We start from the raw sequence: 19,093 nt of genomic DNA, 5'->3' as shown, positions 1-19,093 counted from the left end.
TGCAGTCTTGACTTATTGATACATTTCTCCCTCGTTTCCATTTTCTCACAGACGCACATATATTCAGTATTTGGAGTTGATCAAAACCTTTACTCTAAACATTTTAAGACAATAAAAAAACTTTTTTAATCCACTAAGTGTTTAAAGCAAAATCTCAACATTCTAAAAGGTATAACAAATAATCTAATGAGTGTTTAGAGCTGAAACTTTACAGAAAAGGAGGTAAAATAGGTGTCCTTCATGTAAAAAGTATTCATTATTACTACATGTTTTAGTTCTTCTAACTAGTCATGACATATATATATTTTTTCTCTGCGTTTGGACACTTTATCCTGTTAAAAATTAACAAAGCAATAAAAATGTAAAATGAATAAAACAATGAACAGAAAGAAAATAACTTATCTTTTTCTTATGAAAGTAATTAACAAAAAGAAATCAGATAAGTCTGAGCAAGAAACTATAGCCACAAATGAGCTGATTAAAACTAGCACTCCATTTCTTATATAAAGTGATGTAAACTTAGAATGGAATGACATTATACTGTTTAATAAATTAAAGCTCCAGTAAGACACTTATTACACACACGTTGTTCAATAGTCCTCATTACTGTGAGTAAAATAGTACTTCATTGAATGTGTCTGTAAAGTTTCAGCTCAAAACACCCATCAGATTATTTGTTATACATTTTAGAATGCTGGGATTTTTTTGCTTTAAACACTTAGTCTAGTTTGATTATATAAGTTAAACAAAATTGTGTTAATGTAGATTTAACTCGAGGAGCTCAGTGAATATTCATTCTCCTTTGCTTTTAGAAGGTGTTAGTCTGTTAGATAAGAAATGAAACAATAGCTTTGTGTGTCAAATTTTGAATTTAAAAGAAAAATTTATTTTAGAGGAAAGTGTTACTGGAGGTCTTTGGTTAAGGATATAGAATAGAACTTGGCTTTTACCTGGAAAATATTGCATTTCCAACAAGGCAAAAGAAATACACTTTAAAATTGTACAGAAAATCTACCCTGTAAAATTCTAGTATTTCCAAATTTTTTGACATCGACAGCTCCTGTTCTTTCTGCAAACAAGCAGAGGAGACACTTGTACATATGTTTTTTGATTGTCCAATATCCAAGCAATCTTGGTCACTCCTAAATTTGCATATATCTGCTTTTGCCAATGCTGTGAATTGCTTTAATCTAAAAGACATTATTGTTATTATAATAACCCAAAAGCTAAATCCCTGGAACACATCATACATTTTTTTTTATCTTATATGGCAAATTTTTCATTCACAAACAGAAATTCACAAATAATTACTCATCATTTGCTCATTTTAGAATAGAATTTAACACTCTCCTAACATCACTTCATCTTATTAACAATAAAAAAAAATGTTTCCTGAATGATTCCTGAAATATTATGCAGATGTATTTAAAGAAGATTCTCGTTTTTAGTTGCTTTAGTAGATTTTAGTTGCTTTTCTTATGGTGATTTGTTTAAGTGTCATTGTAATTTCATTCATTTGTTTAATTTTGTTTGTTTCATTTAGTAATTTTAGTATTATTATTATTATTAATACTTTAATTATATTAATATTTTCTCCTTTCTTTCTAATAGTATTATTTGTATTTGTATGTTATTTTAGATATTTTTTCTTATGACAAAAAAAGTGAATCAACTGGAGAAAGGTTTGTTTTAAAACTTTTACACATATATAAAGCGATTGATTAAAGTTTCAGGTTTTTCATCCAATACTAAATGATGTTCCTGCTGTTGACAATATTATTTTAACCCTTTATACAATGTAATACTATTTTACTCAAAGTAAAGAGGACTATGGAACAACGTGAGTGTATTAAGAGTCTTAATGAAGGTTTTTTTTTTTAAATAAAATAATTTCACTTCAATCTAAGTATACATTACTATATATAAAAAATGCAGTACTAATTTTAATCAGCTCAGTTGTGGCTGTTGTTTCTTGCTCGCACTTACTGGATTTATTTTTGTTAATTACTCTCATATAAATAAACTGTTGGAAGAGGAGTTATTTTGTTTCTGTTTAAAGTTTTATTTATTTTAAACAGGACATTTTTATTGCTTTGTTAATTTTTAACAGGATAAAAAGTCAAAACGCAGAGAAAAACTATAAATATTAAGTCATGACTAAAAGTAACTTAAGTGCCAAAAAAAAAAAAAAGGTTAAAAGGTCTTTTATTTTGGCGTGGATTGTGACGTCATAAGCCTGCGCCGCTCCCGCGCTGCGGTTCAACTGGAGAAAGGTTTGTTTTAAAGCGTTTACACTTATATAAAGCGATTGATTAAAGTTTGTTTTTTTATTCAGTGCTAAATTATGTACCTGCTGTTGACAATATTATTTTAACCCTTTATACAACGTAGTACTATTTAACTCACAGTAATGAGGTCTATTGTTTGAATAAAGATAGGATAAACTTTTTGTCCCCAAGAGAAAATTTGTCTTGGGCAAAAAATGCTACACGTTGCTGTAAGCAGACAATAAAGTAAATAAAACAAACAACAATTAAAAACATACTCAAATAAAGTTACAGGGATGTAACAGCATGTAATAAGTGTTTTAATGAAGGTTTACTTTATTAAATAGTATAATGTCATTCCATTCTAAGTATACATCACTATAAGAAATGGAGGACTAGTTTTAATCAGGTCATTTGTGGCTTTTGTTTCTTGCTCTGACTTGCCTTATTTCTTTTTGTTAATTTCTTTCATACAAAGAAACTGTTGAAGCAAGTGTTGAAGAGAAGTTATTTTGTTTCTGTTCATTGTTTTATTTATTTTAAGCAGGATAAAGTGTCCAAACACAGAGAAAAACTCCTGCTGAAGCGACTGATCTCCACACTGTTATAAAGATGGCGTTTATTAAAGAGGAGAGTGAAGATGTGAAGATTGAAGAAACAATTACAGTCAAACAGGAAGATCCACAGGAACAAACAGGTTAGTTTTCATTCTCAAAGACCAACTCAGTCATTTAATCCTCATTCAGATATATTTTAATAAGAAGAATACTAAATTAATCCATCTTGCAGCCCTGAGTGTGCTGCCTAGTTCTCCTAAATGCACATAAGCACTCATTGAAAGACGGGGAATGAGTTTCATTTGTTACTTGTTCTCATGTCTTTTGTCATTCTTTTATGTATTATTAGTCTCCCATTTTCATGATCATGGGCCAAAAATATCGTTATCGTGATGATAATACGATTAATCTCGCAATCTATATACCCTTTCATTATGTTCTTGGCTGTTTTTGACCCATTGACTTCCATTATAACCATATTTTTTTACCGCAAAGCCATGACACCAAATAATTGACACCTAGATTGTTGCTGTTTTCCTTGTTGGGAAGAGGTCAAATGTGTCATTTTTACTGTTGATCATCAGTTGGCTGCATTCACCCTTTAGATGGGCCTGTTCAAATAAGTTTCTGTCTTTTATATGGAGTTCAGTGGAGTAAAACAGCAGTTTATAGTGTTCATGCATTAATACACTTTGTAGGGGGACCAACAGTTTTAACCCAAAAAATGACCAGACTATCAGATGAAGAAGAGCAGGAGTCAGAGATTCAATTAAAAGAAAGTTTACTGTAGATAGTTTGCAGTTTCATCAGCAGAGGCCAGCTTCAACACTCACAACAAGTTTGTAGACTGCTCTACATACAATCTCAGAACAACAACAATTAGATGTCTAGAATTCTCTCTTTTCTCTCTCTCTAAACTGTTTTAATGAAATGCGTCAATAAAGTGCACTGAAACTTCACAAAAACAAAACACACAGGGAATATTTGAACCTTTCAGTGTACAATATACTGATGCCTGTTTTTCTAGGCTTTATTGGTGTTAATCGTCAGAAACGTTGGACCATTATTGCCTTTTAGCATAAGCAGAGGAGAGAAACTAGCCAGACAGTAATCTGTGAATTGTGCAGCGGGCTAAATCTAAAGAAACATGTATTTTTTAGTAAGTGTACTTTTTTGTTGTTGTTGTTGTTGTTGCTTTTATTCTTGCCATAATAAAAATATGTATTTGTAGAGCAACCCATGTTCTGCAGTCATTAATGTTTTAAGAAATTATAATGGGTGGAACTGTCCGAGATATGAACAAAAGCAAGTGATGCACCAAAGTTTGATAAAAAAAAAATCTTGAATGGTCATAAAAATCCTTATAATCATTAAAATAATTTATATAAACAAAAAATCTATTTAGTTTAAAAACACTGAACGATATTAATGAAATGACGTAGTTTCGGAAACTTTCTACTTCTCTGTTTATCCGTCTGACTTTACAGTGGGTTTCTTTTGACCGCCCCCTGTCATTTTAAAGAATATCACAATGGCAAACGTGGTGAGTAAGGCCTCATCCATTTCGCGAGGTGAGCGTGCAGTCAGCGGTGGTGTGTGATGCGGTGCCAGGCTAGAGTATTCACCTTATTCTTCGCCGACGAGCGGGCGGAACCATTTGAATCTTTTTGGCACGAGACTTCCGGTCTTTCACTTACATTCATTTTTAGATATTAAAAACTGCTATTTTCGCTGTTTGATGTTGCAAACTGATATTTCCTTATTATATTATTCTACTTGGTCTGTATAGTCATGCAAACATTTGCTTGTAGAGCAAGTAGTATGACCATTTTCTGCCGTTTATTATTCCTAGTCATTTCTACCTTAGGCGACTGAATCGGAAGTTCTAAAACAATCGCGAAAACAGACGCACTTCCGCATTTTAGACTAAGGTCAATAAATCCAGCTTCTCTCTCTTTCTCTCTCTCACACACACACACACACACACACACACACTATACTCCATAAGGCAGAAACTTTTTTGCACTGAAACTGATAATCAATTTTAAAAATCACAAATCTCTTCCCAACAGGGAAATGTAATGGTGATGTGGGAATGGTGATCCCCCCAAAAAAATACAATAAACAAATATTAAACAAATATGTTTGTCACTTGTTTTTAAGTAGTTAATCTTGGGCGCCAGACAGAATATCTGTTAAAATACATTTCAAACAAAATATACCACGGCTAGCTCTCACCACCAGTTACAAATAATAAAAAATAATTAAATAAATAAAATAACAAACAATGAGAACCAGAAAAAAACTCAGATAATTGCTGTAATTGTCTAAATAAAGTTTGTATTAGTCAATAATATTAATAAAAAATACTTTTTACACACAAACAGCAGTATCAACAACAAAACAAACAATATAACAATGAAACGCAGAACCCTCAGCACTTATAACTCAAATGAAAGAAAAAAATGCAAATGATTTCAGGCCAGCAGATTTGTCAGATTTGAAAACGGGGAAAATAATAATGATAACAATAGTACAGGGAGAAAACAAAACAAGAGAAACAAAATGAGAATTTGGGCAAAGAAAACAAAAACTTTTGCTTCTTACCCATGGAGCGGAGGGGTCAAGGGAAATGAGTGGGGAATGGCGAATGTGGATGTGAAGGTTGAGGTTGTTGGTGAACCCAGCAGGTGAGTTGGCAGCTGACTCCATGCCAGCGAGAAAGATAAATCGGTAAGTTGATTTTGTTCAGGACACACTGCACTGAAGTCTTTAGTGGTTTAGTCATTCACAGACGTCACGTGCACTTCAGTAACAAGACAGCGGTCTTTGCTCTGTTGCTTCAATACATACTTCCGCTTTTTGTTTCTCACAGCCAGTCGTTAAGTTTACACTGCTCATCTCGACCCGACTTCTCTACTCCTTTCCCCACACCGCAACAGTACAGTCAACTTCTCTTTCTTCTACCCACCACATAATGCTGCCTTCTTTAACTCTCCTCCTCCTTTATTCTCTCACCCATTTCCTTTTTGCCGTCACATGGGGGGACCAATTAAACAATGTCGTCACAAAGAACACCAACAATCATAAATTCATGAATATGTGCTGTCATGGCTTTGCAATAAAAAAAAATGTTCTTATAATAGAGGTCAATGGAGAAAAAACAGCCATGAATATAACGAAAAGGGAGTAAATTTGCCCAGAGTGTATTGAGGTTTTTAAAAAAAAAATGTAAAGCATTTTCCCATTGATGGGGACTTCATTGTGTCTTGATGAATTTATTACTCTCATTTATATGCTTATTTGAGTGATTTCCATGTTGTTGTTGTTATTATTATTTATTGTATTTTATTTGCACTATAAAAAAATTTATAATAGAGGCCAATGGAGCATTTTTCCAGAATATGTCAAAATAAGATGTCCCCAAATATCAGTCCATTTGCTGAAACACTGAGAACGTTTCGGCCAAATTAAACCTCAAAATCACCCCAGAATGGATGAAAATGACCCAACAGCAAACAAAAGGAAAGGTGCACATTCCAGCCTTTATGCAGATGCTGTACAGGTACGTCTCATATCTGCCAGGTGTTGTAAAAAAATAAATGAGTGAAAAGAAGAGAGAACCCAGTCCAGGAGACTCGAAACAAGCAGAATTCCTTTATTAAGACGTGTTGGTTAATCTGCAGTCATACAGCGTCTTTAAGATGTCCGTGTGTCTGCAAGAGCCTACTAGAGGTCCGCAGTCTGCAAGTTCTTTCACAAGTCTCTCACAAGTCTCACACAAGTCTAATTTAAGACAAAGATTTCTTGTCTATATTGTGTTCTTAGGAGGACGGGACATGGCTAAACAAAGCATGCAAATTAAGAGTTGGAGTCAGCATGGCATAGGTGTTAAAAAACGGCCCAGCTACTGACCACACAAGTTAATCAACATAGGGTTTCTGTAGCATAAAAGCAACACCTGAAGACAAAGACAGAGTCGTTTAAAGCATTTGCATCACTGGCTTAGCCTGTAGTCAGAAAGATTAAGATTAAATGTCCCTCCAAGCTGGGATGTTAATGAAATCATATAATTAAAAACCAAAGAATATAACCTTTTAGTTATACGTAGATTATTGTTCATTTGGAATTAGATGATAGAAATTTATATTTCCACACAGGCAAATATTCAGCTCTTACCCCAGAACTTTTTTTCTGATACATTTACCAGTCAGGCACACAACAAAGAAGTATTCCCTGTCCACTTTACAAATCGTAGAAATCTGTGTCTTATCAATATGACCAAAATGACTTTTATGAAAAACTTTGAAAACTGGATTGACACTGTTTAAATTTACTATAACTTCTATGTTAAGCGGCTTTGACACAATTTACATTGTAAAAGCACTAGATAAATAAAGATGAATTGAATTGAATCTGCCTAAATGTGTACACGTTAATGAACCAAACAAAATATGATCTGATTCATTTGACATTCAATGTGCATCAAAATTACAGTGTGTGTAGCCAATGTTTCCAGTGTCTTTTCACTTTTTAGCTTTTGATGAGAGTTTTTAAGACTTAATGAAAACTAATGTTTTATTTATTTATTTATTTCAGACCTAATTGAACAGAATGAGGCGAGTAAAGAGGAGGAACATCATGTCAAAATTGTGGAAAAAACTCATTTACAGACTGATGGTGTTTTAAAAAGGAGAGACAAGAATCGTTTCACCTGCACTCAGTGTGGAAAGAGTTTCGCCACCAAAAGCAAACTTAAGATTCACATAATGATCCACACCGGAGAGAAACCCTTCACATGCACTCAGTGTGGGAAGAGTTTCAACCAATTATCTCACCTTAATTATCACATGATGATCCACACTGGAAAGAAACCATTTGCATGCACTCAGTGTGCGAAGAGTTTCAAGCAATCATCACACCTTAATCTACACATGATGATCCACACTGGAGAGAAACCCTTCACATGCACTCGTTGTGGAAAAAGTTTTAACTGCTCATCACACCTTAATCAACACATGAGGATCCACACTGGAGAGAAACCATACGCATGCACTCAGTGTGGGAAGAGTTTCAACCAATCATCTCACCTTAATTATCACATGATGATTCACACTGGAAAGAAACCATTCACATGCACTCAGTGTGGGAAGAGTTTTAACTGCTCAACAAACTTTGATAACCACATGAGGATCCACACTGGAGAGAAACCATTCACATGCACTCAGTGTGGGAAGAGTTTCAGCCAATTATCCAACCTTAATCTACACATGATGATCCACACTGGAGAGAAACCATACGCATGCACTCAGTGTGGGAAGAGTTTTTACTGCTCAACAAACCTTAATCACCATATGAGGATCCACACTAGAAAGAAACCATTCACATGCACTCAGTGTGGGGAGAGTTTCAGCAAATCATCACACCTTAATAAACACATTGAAGGAACTCATGGGCATATTGCAGTGGTCAGCACGAGTTGAATCTGAAATCTTGGGCATCTGCAAATTGTCTCAGTCATTGAACTGGCTTAAGGGCTTAAACCATCACGATAACAAAGCACCAATTGATTTTGGGTTATTCTGACCAATACTCTGGCTGCAGATGTTCCAGGTACCCTTCAGCAAAATTAGTAAATGATTTAAACTAAACAAAGGGGCTTTACGGGATTTTCAGCAGGAACCGCCTCACAAGACTTTTGAATGACATTGAAATTGTGCATCCTGTCAGATGCACAATTTCGTAGAGACGAAGAGATCTCTAGAAACATTAATGCATACAAATGAAAGTAAATCTCTTAAAATGTTAGAACTAAGGCAGATGTATCTTTGAATAATACACCATAATGTTCCTCATATGCTGTGGTTATTTCAACCAACCAGGTTAATCAATGTGTTGTTTTAACCCTTAAAGCAGATTAAACTGATCTGTATGTGTCTGAAATGTATGAGATCTGGACTTGAATGAAAGCTAGTGACATTTGCAATCTGTTAGTGTAAATGAAAAACTAGTAGTACAAACAGTATTCGTCTTGTAACATTTGATGTAAGATAGTTTCAATCTTGCAAGAGTTCTTCCCCGTGAAATCTACATGCAGTGTGTTAATGATTGACCCTTTCTACGTCGACACGGGGTGTGGCACCGCCCTTCATGGCAATTGCTCATTGGCAGACAGTGCCATAGGGATGGATCAGACCAGGTCACTTAAAGACACCCTGCAACAAAGAAATTTTGCTTTGAAACTGCACGAACTTCCGCAAACCGACTTTCAGCAGTCCGTCACCTCAGTAACCCAGAACCACCCACCCACAAGCGAGGGAATTCCAAGGACGTCACAGAAGCCACCAGCCAATCAGGAGCACTGTGTTTCCCCAAGGCCAGCTGGCGAGGGAGATTCATCTTCAGCAAAAGTGCAAGTAACAAACAAACGTCTCTTACTGATCTGGGGCAGATTGATCTTAAACAGTTAAAGATAAGCCATATCTCTGCTTTTGTGGTTTCTCAGGTGTTATTCTAAGATCTTGTGAAAAGTATTAGAATTAATTTGGGATGGTTGTCAACTCATTTTACATCCTCTGAACTGCCTCTGTGTGTGCGAGTTTGTTTGTTGTCTGCTTATTACGTAGTTAGTTTCATGTATCGTAGTGTAGCTCAATAAATCTTTGTTCTCATTTTGTAAGAACTGTGTTCTTGTTTATGTGCTTCTAAGTCATTGCCTCGAGCTGTAGATCTTGTTACCTTGCTAAAAGTTAACTCAGTACTGTGTTATGTTATTATCGTTGGCCACGTAAATAATATTAACAAGATTGGTAAGATACTGTTACGTAGCGGATGCACCCCGCTACGCACATAAATTTAAGGATGACCGCTATAAAAAGTGGTCACCTGGAGTCCCCTTTCCTGCTCCCCAAGCACACACACACACAGGCCAAGTTGTCAAAAAGGGGTATCAGATTAATTAAACAAAAAGGTCAAAATCAGAATTAGGGAACAAAAAGGCCAAAACAACAAACAAAACAAGGTACGCTACCTAATATTAAACCTCTTACCCATACCAAAAAATACAGTTCCATAAATTAAGCATACAATTCTAACCTCCATAACTAGCCACAAAACAGGAGAAAACTGGACAAAAGAAATGGGCCTTCCCTTTGATCATTTAGCCTTAAGGTAAATATTAGCCACAGCTAATATGGAACAAAATCAATGCCTAAAGTCTTGAATTAAAAAGCTTGTTGAATATCACAAACTGAAAAAAATAATACACCGTATTAACAAGTTCTTGCATTTTAATGACTTGAATTCCAGGGTTTGTATTTTTAGGTCCTGAAATTTAACATATCTGTATATTTAAGCTTTGAATATTTCAACAAAAAATATTTCAAACACGTTTTCATACTTAAAAATTCAATAATTCATATTCAATTTTCAGATTTCACTTACAAAATATTCAATACCCTTTAAAAATACGATGTATAATATTCAAAAGGTAATTTTCAGTTCATTTTATTTCAGTTCAAATATTCGCTTCCATAAATTCAGTGGATCAAATTCGACTGTTAAAATTCAACATTACATCTGGGAACTGCAGGAAAAGCAATAGATTGCAGATTGAAGATCGCCAGCTGCTCTAGCTTTCACCAGCAGGTGGAGATGGAATGTAAGATTTTTAACCCAGTAAACAGGCGAGAAAAAGGCTATTAAAGGCACAAAAGTAGCATTTAATATTAATATCAATGTTTTGGACATTATAAATGATAAAAAGTATGAGTAAAATGAGTAAATGAGGTTTTAGTCATCTATATTTGCCCTTATGTAACGGAAGCCAGCTGGTGATCGCGTAAATCTCAGTTCTCGGATCCAGTGACAGACGTTGTTCTGCAATCTTATCGGAGCTTGTCTCCCATGCCGGCTCGCTCCCTGCTCGGACCGGTGCAGTTACTTGCACATAAACCGTCTTTTGATGAATATGATGTTACACATTGTCTTATTGACTCTTTCTTCCATAGACGCCAAGTATTATATTGACAGCTAAAGAATATAAACGTAAGAGAAACAGGAAAGGAAATATTATAACAATACAAAATAGATAAACATTGACAGGGCTAAGAACAATTACGAACAAAGATATTCAAAAGCAGAGAGATTTTATGAAAATGTCACACAAAACAGTTTACTTGGAACTGTTAAACAGTGTTCAGGTATGATTTAAGGTTGGTTATGGATGGGTTGTCTAATTTAAAATAATTTAACATAACGTGCGAATGCATTAAAGGAGCGTCTTCAGTTATTATTTAAACGCAGCTATGTCAGGATTGGGATAGGTTATATAATTTCATTATTTAAATTATGATTGTTAATATTAATATTTTATGACATGTATTTGGGCTATTGCGCTCAAATAAGTCATCCGTGATTCTAAATTAATATTTCTATTTATCCGTTTTATCACTCTGCCTGTCTTTCTCTTCTTTTTTTTTCTAATTATTGGGGTTCTGCCACGGTTAAACGTTTGCACAATGTCTTAGTTTGTCCAGAATATTGTTTTATTGTTATGTAGCCTAGTAAAAATAGTTAAAAATAAATTTAGTAAAAATAAATTCACACATTTTTTGCTTTGATCTTGAACAGAGGCCAGGTTACCGGTCAGGTTTGAGACATGATCATCCAGACTCTAAAAGACCACGTCAGTCTTGTCAGCATTTTCTGCATCCTGACATGCTGGTTTTTGTTGTGTATTATTTTTTTCTTTGATTTTTGTTATCGGGCAAATGTCTCTTACTGTGAATTTTGTGGCGCTGTGGCTTAGCTGGTCAAAGCGCCTGCCTTGTAAACAGGAGATCCTGGTCTCAAATCCCAGCAGCGCCTTAGTCCAGATGGTGCATGTGCTTGTTTTATAGAGCTTACCGGAATGAATTATAAAATTGTATAGCTTTGAGGCGTAATAAATAGTAAAATAGAGTTAAACAACCTCTTTGCCTGCCATTTTAAGACTTGCTGTCTTTTTTTAGTCTCTGTGTGCAAAAACGTCTTTCCTCCTTTCTAGCGTTGGTGCTGTGGCTTAGTTGGTCAAAGTGCCCCTCTAGTAAACAGGAGATCCTGGGTTCAAATCCCAGCAGTGCCTAATGTACAGGTGCCATGGTTGCTTTTTGTTAAGAGTAACGAGTGTTTACGCAGCGGGATGTTTAGCAGTCGGTTTCTTAACAAAACTCAAATCCTTAAGAACGCTGCTCGTTCAAGAGGGCTTTGGACGATGGCTTTATAAAGCATAGTGTGGTAATGCCTAACCAATGCGCTACTTGCACGCAGGCTCGTGACTTAGTTCCGCCTTGAAGTAATAGGGCCCGCTTAGTTCCGGTTTGTCGGCCATTGTTGCGAAGTTGGGAGAAAATGTTCAAAAAAAAGTGTTTATAGATTTCAGAGACAGCAGAAGGTATACAACGTACACTGCTGCGTTCCGCTGTGTACATCTTCTGCGAAATTCAACAGAAGTATAAGTTTTCACAGTTTTCCTTTAAACGTGGACCTTAGAAAACAGTGGCTTGTGAACATACGCCGAGATGATTTTTGTCCAACCGGCAATTCCAAGGTTTGCAGTAGACATTTTAGCAGGGATCAGATTATTGAACCGCAAACACCAGAGGCACGAAAAAAGTTAGTAACTGGCGCTGTGCCAGTGCTTTTTTCCTGGAATAACTATGCAGTTAAAGCATCGCGGTCCAGTGTGTGGGAGAGGAGAGAGAGGCCGGCTGAAGTGGTATCCGTCGAACCCACACCCATGGATGTTACGATGGATCATGATTACTGTACCATTCCCGAGCCTTCATCATTAGATCTGGCATATGCTAAAATAGAAGAACTTTCAAATGAAGTGGATGAGCTGAAAAAACAGCTACAAGAACTACACGTTCAGCGTGATTTTGGATTGGAACGGTTTGCTGGCTCAGATGAGGACATCCGATTTTATACAAGGTAGGTCTGAAGATTGGAAGAATCTTAGGATTAGATGTGATTACATATACTCATTTTTAAATACACGTGCATGCATTACTAGCACGGAAACATGTAAACAATTTGTAAATGTATTCAATAACACTTCTGCTTATAGGTTGCCCAGCTACCGTCACCTGACATCTTTCTGGTGGCTAATCGAGCCATCCATTCACAAAATCATTCGTGTGTCCAGGGCTAAATCTGCTGCTAGAAAGCAGGAAGACTGCCACCATCAGAGGTAGGTTTTATACGCACAGTAAGCATGACTGTACACAAACACATTTATTTATATATATATATATATATATATATATATATATATATATATATATATATATATATATATATATATAATATAATTATATATAATTAAACACACACACACACAAATATATATATATATATATATATATATATATATATATATATATATATATATAATATATATATATATATATATATATATATATATATATATATATATATATATACATGCATACACATACATACATGCATATATGTATATACATGCATGTATATACTTATGTATGTGTATTCATGTATATGTATGTGTGTGTATAAATATATACACACACACACGCTTAAACACACACTTGCATATAAATATATACATGCATACACCTACATACATATACATGTAGGTATGTGTATATATGTATGAGTGCATACATATATACATACACATACATATATACATGCATACACATTTATTTACATGTATGTAAATATATATATACATACATACACACACCCATATACGCGTATAAAGCTGACTTTAATATGTTCTTAAACAAACTTACCTTTATGCATGTTTCACCTTCCCAGAGACAGCTGCTGCAGCCAATTGATGAGTTTTTTCTTTTCCTTGTCTACCTGTCTGTTGGATTAAAGGAGAAAGACCTGGCACAGTTTCCACATGCATCCTTCCACAGTGAGCAGAATAATTGCGACATGGACAAACTATCTCTATACACTGCTGGGATCAGTGTGTGTGTGGCTTTCAGCAGCTGATGTAAAATCTAACCTTCCTGAAGAGTTCTCTGATTTCCCAGACACACAGGTCATCATTGACTGCACTGAGATCAGATGTCAAACACCATCCTCACCATTACTGCAAAGTGAAATGTATTCAAATTACAAATCTCACTGCACAATGAAAGGCCTCATTGGAATAGCGCCTCATGGTCCAGTGACATTCGTCTCTCAGCTTTATGCTGGGTCAGTGAGTGACAGGGAGATCTTTAAACAGTGTGGGATAACAAAAATGCTGACAGAAGACATGGCAGTTATGGTTGATAAAGGCTTTCTGATTAGTGACTGTGTCAAATGCAAAGTGTACTGTCCACCATTTCTGTCCAGGGGAAAGCAGATGCCAGCACATCAGGTGAAAGAAACGCAGGCAATAGCGAGATTGCGTGTGCACGTGGAACGGGTCATCAGGACGATCAAACAAAACAAACTTTTTGATGGTGTCATTACACTTTCCCACAGTGTTAACATCAATCAACTTTTTTCAGTTGCATGTCTGTTGTCAAATTATCAAAACAAGGCATTAGTTAAGTCAAGTCAAAGTCAAAGTCAAAGTCAGCTTTATTGTCAATTCAGCCACATGTACAAGACATACAGAGAATCGAAATTGCGTTACTCTCAGACCCAAGGTGCTTAACATTAATATAAAATATATATATAAAAAATAGTAGAGTTTAAGAAAAAAAGAAAATTTTAGAAAATTTACAGTATATACATTGCACATAAATGTGGTCTGAGAAATATACATATGTAATAAAAAATTGTAAACAATACAGTGACATTAAGGGCATATAGCAATGAGTGCAAAGTAAACCAGAGTTGTGCAGATAAAAAACAGTATAGTGCAAAAAGAACTTGTAAACATGATAATTGTGATAAAGTGACAGTGACATATTGGGAGGTAGTATGTGTCTGCATAAAGTGACCAGTGCAGATGAGTGTGTGTGTGTGTGTGTGTGTGTGTGTGTGTGTGTGTGTGTGTGTGTGTGTGTGTGTGTGTGTGTGTGTGTGTGTGTGTGTGTCAGAGTCCAGAGGTGCGAGGGGAGGAGGTGCGTGGGGAGGGAGCGGGGAGCAGAGCTGGGAGAGAGTTCAGCTTCCTGACAGCCTGATGGATGAAGCTGTCTTTCAGTCTGTTGGTCCTGGCCTGGAGACTGCGCAGTCTCCTCCCTGATGGCAGCAGACTGAAGAAGCTGTGCATTGGGTGGGTGGCATCTGCTGTTATGCAGAGGGCTTTACGGGTAAGACGTGTGCTGTAAATGTCCTGAAGGGAGGGGAGAGAGACACCAATGATCTTCTCAGCTGTTCTCACTATGCGTTGAAGTGTTTTCCTGCAGGATGCATTGCAGGTAGGTTAATGCATTGCAGGTAGGTTAATTAAGACATGGATCAAATGAAAAAAATCTTAGATTACCGTTTACTTTGACTACTGGAATTCTTACTTTAACTGTTACTGTTTTTTCACCATTCTCAATACATGTTAACTCAATCTATGTTTATTTTAAGAGGAAACTGTTATGACCAGCAAGATAAGTGGAATATACTGTAAATAAAACTGACATTGTACATATCAGAAAAAGGAATTGAACACACAAACAGACATTGTACAAATAAAACACATTTAATAACATGTTTGAGTACTGTTTTACAGATTACTCATTTCTTTGACAGTTATTTCATTGACAAGTATTTTGGCATGTATGTGTAAAAGTAAAAAATAATCCACCTTCTCTCTGATAACTTTGTGCACTGAAGTGTCACTTTAGATACGCTGGACAAAACAATCCTCCTGGGCCCACACCATGAAATCACACCACTGCATTCCGGAGACCAGTAGTTGTTCCTGCACTTGGTAATAGTAGGCATGGCTTTTTTTCAGGGTGAGAAATCCATGGTCCATTTGCAAATATTTGCAATCTACAATGTTTGACATTAGGACATTTAACTTCAACAAGTCCAAATTGAGGATTGTCGGTGGGATCAAAAACTATGCCATCAGGGGATGCACCAAGCCATGGAGCATTAGGTCGGATGATTAAACCACAGGGTGAGAATTTGACATTTTTCAACTTGGTGTATTCCGCTGTTACATCTGACTCCATTTCAGCACCTCTTCTCATCTCTGCTGTTTGTCTGGTTCCTCGGATGATTCGCTCTGCAAGGGACTCTGCAGAGCTTAGTCCTCTGACGTGACATATCTCCCGAAACCTTGAAGCTGTTACTCTTGATCTGCGAAGCTGATGCCAGTCAGGACAAGAGCTTTGCTCGCGTGTTGCCTTTTCAATTTTCTGAGCCATATCTAGTGGTGTGTTTAGACTTTGAAGGTGAAAGAGCTCCTCCTCAGTGCAAACAAATTTGCATGTAGATGGAGCAAGATAATATCCTTCAAGAGGCAAAGGTGGAGTTGATGGAGCATCGTGTAGTGTGATGTACCGCGATGTTAAGACAGGCTGCTGGAAAGACAATAAGCTTCCTTCCTAGACCAACCCAAATGCACTTTCAGCAAGTGGCTTGTCAGGTGACATGTTCATGGTGGTAACAAGTGGCTTGTCCTCAGGGCTGAATTCTGCATATGCCTCCTCAACTCTAAACATGCATGAATCTGGTAAAGGGCCCACCATCCCTCTGTAGAGTCCACTTCAGTGTGGAAATATTTAGGTTAATTATTGTTGGTAACACTACATTTCTCATTGCTTTAATTACTATTTCAGTTTTTTTTTTTTTTTTTTTTTACATTTTATATGTATTATTTTAAATGCTTTAACAGCATAAAGCCTTGCAATGAAATGTAACAAAATATCTTTGTTCTCAGCATCCTTGTACCATAAAAAAAAAATGTGGTTGCTGAACTTCACCTCACTCCACCTTGTGCAGAACGGCTTGCTACAGGTTTTGTGATGACCATGGCATTGATCGGGCCTGGTTTCACACTCTGACAAACAAACGTAAATAATCATATAACAAATGGTAAACTACAAATGTTAAATGTACTTTTAAAAGAATTCAGTTTCTACATCAAATTAACCTGCATAACATAAACAACATTCTTAGAAAATTTAACCATGATATCTTTAATATGAACAGAATAAGGTCATGTCAAATATTGAAATCATGGTCAAATAAATGGTTGAAACTAAACTTTAAAGCTCCTAATCTCAAAATTACATTGAGATTTTAGTGTAAACTTCACAAACAATGTCACATATTGTGATTATACTGTCTAACAAATAAGCCTACATTTCTAAGGTTAAATTACCATTGTTCGTGGTTTATGCCAGGATTGTTCTCTTTCAGTGCAGCTAAGCACAGGGGGTACAACAGATAAATTAAGCTGGGAATAATGAGCAGTTTGAAACAGCAAGGCAACCGTATGATTGCACAAAGCAGTGCCTGCCACACATGAACACTTGCTGTGTGTGAGCACCAAAGGTGAAGCATCCTTGAGTCCAACCTAAAAAAAATGTATATATATATACATAATTATTAATTGTACTTCTTGCCAATAAAATACAAGTTAGAAGCATGTTAATTTTAGTAGAACAATAACCAAGGTGGCTTTGTAGGTGCAGATAACACTTTGGCTGCTCTGGGTTTATGTAATACTTAAATACTAAAACCATTTAGGTTTCTAAAATATGGAAGCCAAATTCAGACTGACAACATTCTGATTCTTCTGCCAAACCTCCTTGTTATTTGTAATACTTCAAAAAAATGAACACATCGGAACACACATGAACAATTCGGAACACAAATGAAGGCATTTGAACACTTGAACACCTGAATAGTGGTAAAGTTGGTTTTATATTTGCACATTTGAATTTTCCCCTTAATAATATAATTTTATAAAAGTTTTATATGCAAGCTCTAAATAGCTAAATCATATTAGAAGCAAATATCAAAGTACAACATTGTTCACAGTCAAATAAACAGTATTAATGTTGTTTTCAAGTCACACTTGTATGCTAATTCCGATCGAATATTCAAAGTAAAATGGTAAACAATATAGATACTTCTAAATGAACGAATGTGCGATTATAAAAAACAACTTCACCTCTAAAACACCTGAACTGGTTTTGGAGAACGGTGAACCCTATGTCACTAGCATACTATTAAATTGTGTGGTGCCTCATTTTTCCTCATTGACACCCTGTCTTTATTTGAAACTGATAACAATAACACAAACACATGATGAAAACAATAAATGCATTCCTGTTTGTTTACAGTTAGCCAACAATTGACGTTAGCAATGAAATTGATTAACATTAAATGTTGCTTACCTTCGTGTATATACGAGGCTGCGTATAGTTTAAAGCCTTTTTCCAGCTTGCTGGATGGAGCTGTTATAGTTCTGCAAATGCGATGCACATCGGTAATGTTAATCCGTGGGAGGTCCTGGAGACAGCGGGTGTAGAACATAGCCATTGCTAAACCGGAACTGAGTGAGCCCTATTGAAAAGAACGCGGAAGTAGGCGTGCAAGTAGCACATTCACCTGTACCGCATGTTTTTTCGATTGTGGGGAAAACCAGAGCACCTAGAGGAAACCCATGCGAACACTGGGAGAACATGCAAACTCCACACAGAAATGCCAACTGACCAGGGCAGAGTACTGTGTGTGTATATATATATATATATATATATATATATATATATATATATATATATATATATTGCATAAACTTTTCTAATATATTTATTTTTGTTTTATTATTAATTTAATTTGTATTTATTTACTTTTTTACGGTAAATACAAGTGTCATTACTATACGCAGTTTTTTTCCTATATTTGTGTCTGCCTATTATATCATAGAGGTAAAGTTGGTCTTATATTCGCACATTCGTTCATTTAGAAGTCTCTATATTGTTTACCATGTTACTTTGAATATTCGATCTGAATTAGCATGCAAATGTGATTTGAAAACAACATTAACACTGTTCATTTGACTGTGAACAATGTTGTACTTTGATACTCATTGAGTGCTAATATGATTTCACTATTTAGAGTTTGCAAATAATACTTTCATGAAACTATATTATTAAAGGGAAAGTCAGAATGTGCGAATATAAAACCAACTTTACCTCTATATTCCGATCGAATATTCAAAGTAACGTGGTAAACAATATCGAGACTTTTAAATGAATGAATGAATGTGTGAATATAAAACCAACTTTACCTTTATATTGTTTCTTGCTCAGAATTACCTGATTTATTTTTTTAATGACTATATAA

At 35.6% G+C, this 19,093-nt stretch overlaps 4 protein-coding genes and 1 pseudogene across 9 annotated transcripts in view; 2 read left to right on the top strand and 3 right to left on the bottom strand.

Annotated features, from left to right (window-relative positions):
• The window catches only part of LOC137489621 (uncharacterized), a 403,605-nt gene that overhangs the window by 26,192 nt on the left and 358,320 nt on the right, over positions 1-19,093 (bottom strand). The gene's annotated exons all lie outside the window — the stretch shown is intronic.
• LOC137491081 (uncharacterized) overlaps positions 1-19,093 on the bottom strand; it is a 554,517-nt gene that overhangs the window by 479,295 nt on the left and 56,129 nt on the right. The window lies entirely within an intron of this gene.
• On the top strand, positions 2,223-9,500 carry LOC137489753 (uncharacterized). Of its 6 annotated transcripts, none has more exons than XM_087249288.1 (4): positions 2,223-2,273; positions 2,815-2,964; positions 6,203-6,389; positions 7,424-9,500. In XM_087249288.1, the coding sequence occupies exon 4, from the start codon at positions 7,594-7,596 to the stop codon at positions 8,305-8,307; it is 714 nt and encodes a 237-aa protein (XP_087105414.1). In that variant the 5' UTR covers positions 2,223-2,273; positions 2,815-2,964; positions 6,203-6,389; positions 7,424-7,593; the 3' UTR covers positions 8,308-9,500. The 6 variants fall into 6 exon arrangements, with proteins under 6 accessions (XP_087105414.1, XP_087105415.1, XP_087105411.1 ...); XM_087249289.1 differs by having other exon boundaries at positions 2,812-2,964; XM_087249285.1 differs by lacking the exon at positions 6,203-6,389.
• Positions 12,104-15,487, top strand: LOC141381824 (uncharacterized). The gene is made up of 5 exons (XM_088649896.1): positions 12,104-12,133; positions 12,177-12,796; positions 12,933-13,055; positions 13,664-14,393; positions 15,237-15,487. The coding sequence occupies exons 1-4, from the start codon at positions 12,104-12,106 to the stop codon at positions 13,725-13,727; spliced, it is 837 nt and encodes a 278-aa protein (XP_088506022.1). The 3' UTR covers positions 13,728-14,393; positions 15,237-15,487.
• On the bottom strand, positions 15,648-18,286 carry LOC147845078 (uncharacterized; annotated as a pseudogene).

The sequence above is a fragment of the Danio rerio genome, chromosome 4, assembly GCF_052040795.2.
Source record: "Danio rerio strain M-AB ecotype USA chromosome 4, GRCz13ab, whole genome shotgun sequence".
NCBI lineage: Eukaryota > Metazoa > Chordata > Actinopteri > Cypriniformes > Danionidae > Danio > Danio rerio.
This window is presented reverse-complemented; position numbering and strand designations above follow the sequence as displayed.